General features: G+C 44.9%; 1 protein-coding gene across 2 annotated transcripts in view; it reads left to right on the top strand.

Annotated features, from left to right (window-relative positions):
- Positions 1-81: 81 nt before the first annotated feature.
- The window catches only part of LOC109468190 (nicotinamide N-methyltransferase-like), a 13,900-nt gene continuing 8,400 nt past the window's right edge, over positions 82-5,581 (top strand). Inside the window, exons 1-3 of one of the 2 annotated variants that reach the window (XM_019766446.1) lie at positions 82-206; positions 4,224-4,375; positions 4,732-4,841. In XM_019766446.1, the coding sequence (XP_019622005.1) occupies positions 109-206; positions 4,224-4,375; positions 4,732-4,841 (360 nt within the window). In that variant the 5' untranslated portion in view covers positions 82-108. Of the gene's footprint in view, positions 207-4,211; positions 4,376-4,731; positions 4,842-5,581 lie in introns of both variants that reach the window. The other variant, XM_019766447.1, reaches the window with a different exon arrangement.

Raw genomic sequence — 5,581 nt, forward strand, 5'->3', positions numbered from 1 at the left:
CCACCAAACCACTTTCTGTCTACTGGCTGTTTTACGCCGTCGACAACATGTCCCTAGGGTAGCTTTGTATTCTTATTGAAATTATATGAGTCGAAATTATGCCTATATATGGCCATATTTATGTTGGCCCACTCCATCGAAGACTACATTACCTGCACGGCAGCACAAGTAACAGGTGCATCCGCCAACTCTCTTCGACAATTCAGGTAAGACTTTGGTAGTTTCGCGGTGAATCGTTCCGTAAAGCTACGGTCACAACCCGCCGTACGTGCTTCTGCGTGCTGTCTACGTGCAAAAACGTGGACAAACGTAGGGCATCCGTGCGTGGTGAGTACCGCCTCCGTACGGAATCCTACGGATTTGGGAGCACGCAGACACACCGTAGAACTTTAAGTGCATGTAAAACTTTTTCTGTGTGCGGTCTACGGATTCACCGCCCGTGCATGCGAGTACGAGCGACGCGCGTGCCCCGTTTGTGCCGTACGGAAGAAGCACGTGTGAGTACGGCCTCCTTACGGTAAAGTTGCAATCGCTCAGAGATCGTACGTTGTAAGCACGTACAACTCACTTACTACTTGCGCAACGTACGATGCACGCAACCGTTCACGGCCAGACGTTGCGTGCAGACCACACTCTTACACCTTGCGAAACCGTGCGCCGGGGTGACATGCGAGTGACGTGCGTCGATGCCACTCCTTCCCCACGTTTTCAGAAAAAAACGTAGCAGACGTAGGCTCCCAAACAACGTACGGACAAAAAGCACGCACGGCGGGTTGTGACCGTAGCTTTAGAAATCATACCACGAGTATTGCACGATGGCTATTTTGGCACAGTAGAAACGTAGCTATGTGTTGTCAGTTACAGCAAGTTTTACTTTAGTTGAGCGTACCAGGTATCATGTGCATGGTGTATCGGTCTCTTTTAACTTAGGCCGGTGTCCTCTAGCTCTCAAGATCGCGGTTACTTGAATGTGTTGATTATGGCTTCACCAACATCACGAAGATTTTGTTCTCCTTCTACTCCTGCCAATTCTTTACATGGGATCAAATTCTTATCTTTCAAATTGACCAGAAATTTGGTGTATACTTTTTATTTTCTTGATACAGGCTTTTAGAATGGTTTTATTTGGTGTTTGTTTTTCTTTTCAATAAAAACTCTATTTTGGGGGGGGGGGGTGCTGTGTTGAAGAAATATCTAGGGTGTGACCACATTCGGAAATGTGAACAGGTGGTCCGTGCCTGAGTTTGGGCATCTCAGTTGGTTTAAGTCGTCCATCCAGTACACCGACTTTTCTGGTCTTTCCATAAAAATGCAATAACTCAGCCATAGGTGGTCAGAAATGGTTCAAACTTGGGAGATAGGCAGTGAAGTTGGTGGTTGTAAAAATATGTTTTTATTTTTCTTTATATTACATATTCCTATGTCGGACATAATTCATATTTTACCCAAAAAAACTAAAATCGAGGAACTATTTCCGACATGACATCAGAGATATACGCTTTTGGGAGGGTACATTCTTACATCTGTCACCATTTAGAAACCGTTCTGATATATCTGACGTTCCATAGGCATGGCTATAGTTCCTCAAAATGTCTTAAAGTTTAAATTCTGCATCTTTACCTTATTAAAAAAATTATTCCTGTCAATCAAATCGGCAGGCCAATCAGTCGTGTATTTTGAACCCCTATGAGACGTAATTTACACTTGTGTCAAGACAAAAGGTTGGCAGTCATTTGTTATGCGCAGTCTAATTGTTAACTGCACTCAGGCCTAGTTTTCTTTTTTGTAATTGGAATTACCTTAAGAGAGGTATTGACAGAAAACGTTTTTACAGTCAGCAACATGTTGACAACAATTGAATTAAATGTTTATACGGTTAATAGCAAGGGTACGCACCGGACTGACCGGGCACTGGGCACGAACGGCTGCTGGGCGGGGCACACCCACCTCGCCGGCAACTCTGCCAGCGCCCCGCGCCGAGGCCGTTGTGGCGGCCGTACCGGCTTAAGTCACCGTCTTTTCCCTACGACGGGGTCTTCCCTGTAAAGGGCAGGTTCGATCTGCACGCAGCCACAGGCAGTTGATAGGTCCTTGATAGCTGTGTAACAGTATGTGGTCTAGTGATTAAGAGTTGTGGCTTTCACTCACACGGCCACTGTAAGAAACAGGAAGAGCGAGTAGAAACAGATAAACGAACCAACGACCTCCCGAGCACCAGCTACAAATCCAACGCTCCTAACGAATCGGTTAAAAGGTACACACTAATCGGCTACAGATCCGACGCTCCTACCGAATCGGCTAAAAAGTACAGACCCCTCGATGCCCATAAACATTCGTCCTCGAATCTTCCGAATTCGACATACCTGGAGCGGCACTCTAGACAATTCTTCCAGGGCAGGTGTGGGAACCACTGTAAGAAACAGGAGCGAGTAGAAACAGATAAAGCCCCTGGTTCCGGGTCTCAAACCCACGACCTCCCGAGCACAAGCTTTAAAACCGGCACTCCTACCAAATCGGCTAAAAGGTCTAGACCCCCAGGCCGGGTCAGTTGGTAGCGCCCATAACCCCCCCCCACTGTTGTTTTCGTTTATTTATTTTTTTTATTTTCAATTTGCTCATTCTTTCACATTCTTTGCCAAGCCTGAGATGGTAGAAATAACCGCTACTCTCTTATTTAGTCCATAAAGCTACTACATGGTGAGACACCTGTACAGTTTTTATAATTTAACGGGAATCACTCACGGACCGGTCGTCGGGGTCAGAGGCGACAGCCCCTGCCTGCCGAGCCGAGCCGAGCCGAGCCAGCCCGGCCCCCAAAAATCCAAAAGTTCCGGTACGGGAATGTCGCATCATCATCGGTCGGCTGCTGCGCAGGCGACTGCAAGATCCCTCCACTGCCCCTTGTCGCAAGCGAGGTTGGCGATCTGCTTCTCAGTTAGCTGGTTGTGCTCATCTCCCAGTAGTTGCTAGACATACTTGAAGTAGGAGGTAGGCTGTCGGCCTCACCTGCGTCTGCCATGAGAGGGCACGTAGAGGGCGTACAGTCTAACCGGTTCATCCTCGGGCATGCGCAGGATGTGTCCCAGAAAGTTCAGCTGTCTCAGACGCACATGCTGAATCAGTGGACTAGTTTGGGTCAAGTTGTAAATGCTGTCGTTTGTTACCCGGTCTCGCCTTTTGATGTTCAGCATAATACGGTAACGCGAAGTAGCAAAAGAGTTGAACACGAAGTAGCAAAAGAGCAAAATGTCGCATACTGTTGTGTAGCTGAAGGGCCGCGGACATGCCCCGCACACAGCGGCAGAGGCTCAACTGCTTCCGTCGGGTGGGGGAGGTGGGAATGCCCGGCTCCAATAGATAATGAAGTTGTTTATTGCAAATTCCTGCCCGAGGGCTAATTGCATACATTGACAAGAAAATGTGGTGATACATGTATAAGACTATTTGCTGACAGGAACTTCTACGTGTACGATATACTTATCGAACCTAGTATCTCTACTTAAATCTAATAACGTTGGTATACATACAGGATAAAAAAGTAAATATGCAATATGTGAACAGGTAATACACCCATCGGAAGTACCTACAAAGTAACTCAAATGCACACGTATGGAGACCGTGGCAAAGCCAGACACCACCATGCCGATTGAACCTAGACATGTTGGCGCCGGCCAGGCCCCTTCGGAAACGGCCATTGCCGGCGATAGCGGTCGTGTGTGTGTTCATTAGGTGAAGTCTTACAACTGCAGGGAAAGTGTATCGGTATGGTAAAGCGGTAAAATTGATCTTCGTCTTCTGGTCGGTAAAGTGTTAATCAGGAGTAAATTTAACGTGGAAATTCTAGAAATCTGCTGAATTTTAAGAAAATTCAAACGTGTGACATATCTTATTGAGAAAAAGGGAACATCAGCAAATAGCAATTAAGATCAGAAGTAAATTTAACGTGGACATTCTAGAAATCTGCTGCATTTTAAGAAAATTCAAACGTGTAACATATCTTATTGAGAAAGAGGGAACATCGGCAAAGAGCAATTAAAATTTTTAATATCTACTATGTGTGGTGAAGCCATAACAAACTGTTCTTTACATGACTAAGGTACTTGTTCCTCGACATCTAGTTTGATCCTTCTTCCTCTCTTGAGGTGTTGCTAAAATAAGCAGCAGCTAGACTTGCTCACCGCTGTGCATTTTATACTTTTTTATGTTGTTAGCTAAACAAACAGAATGTCTTCAGAGATATACAAGTACGACGACCATTTCAAGACTGCCCGAGAATATCTGGAGCATTTCCACTCCGACATGTTGGGCGAGGATGTGGACGAAGGGTTGGCGATGGCGTGGACCTTGGGTCAATTACATCAGACCTTTACTGGAGGTGCTCTATGAATTTTTCTGTGTCCAAAATATAAAAAAGAGCAACCCTTATTCATATTATGTAACTTTCTTTTCTTTTTGTCCTAATGTTTTAACAAGGGGGTTCTATGGTAAGTTGGTGTTAGTGCAGTTAGCATAGCTATAATTTAAAGTGATCCATTGACAGACAGACACACACAAAACACAAATTACTAGTAATAAGCAGATAAAATGTTTGATGGAGGGATAAACGAATGAAAGAAATGAAATTAATGAAACCATTATACTGGCCCTGCGGGAGTGAAGTTATTATGGATTACATTGTTCGTAAATGTTCGCTCGTTTGACTGATTTTCATTGTTATAATTGTTGTTGCAGACAGAGACTTCGGCAGAAGACTGTTAGACGTTGGATCAGGCCCGACAGTGTACCAGCTGATTAGCGCCAGCCGGGTTTGTCCAGAAATCATCTGCTCAGACATTCACAAGGTAAGGGTGGATCCAAAATATTATATTAATAACCTGCGGGATATATATGGGTTGCACATACAGTACCCTCTATATAGCGGCCTGTATATGTACGAAAAACAGAAGCCCACTTTAAAGAATCACAGTTTGGTTTCAGAAGTGGCAGGGGAACGGTAGACGCCATATTTGTGGTAAGACAAATCATAGAAAAGGCAAGAGAAAGACAGGTTAACCTGCACTTCCACTTCATCGACTTTAAATCCGCGTTTGACACAGTCTGGAGAAAAGCGTTGTGGAAGATGATGAGAGCAATAGGTGTTGACACGAAGATAGTCAACATAGTGGAAGAGATGTACAAGAACACCCAATGTGCAATAACTGTTAACAATCAGATCACAAAATGGTTTGAAGTCTGTGTAGGTGTCAGACAGGGATGCCTCATGTCCCCAGTGCTTTTTAACATATTCCTGGAATACGTAATGGATGAGCTTAAGAGCCTGGATAAGACCTTCTTCTTCCTTCTTCTTCCGGTGATGTCCAACTGCCGATACCGGCAATAATTGACATGTCTCAACACCAGCGTGAAGTCTAGGCCGGACTAACTACATGATGAGCTTTCAATGGAGGAAAGATACGCAGATGATACTACACTTATTGCTGCAATCTTTGAGAAACTACAGTTGTCAACCCAGGAGCTAGAGTTTGCTTGCAAAAAATGGGGGCTGAAAGTTAACGCGGCTAAGTGCAAAGTCATTTCCCCT

The sequence above is a fragment of the Branchiostoma belcheri genome, unplaced genomic scaffold (assembly GCF_001625305.1).
Source record: "Branchiostoma belcheri isolate BF01 breed outbred unplaced genomic scaffold, Haploidv18h27 scaffold194, whole genome shotgun sequence".
Taxonomy (NCBI): Eukaryota; Metazoa; Chordata; class Leptocardii; order Amphioxiformes; family Branchiostomatidae; genus Branchiostoma; species Branchiostoma belcheri.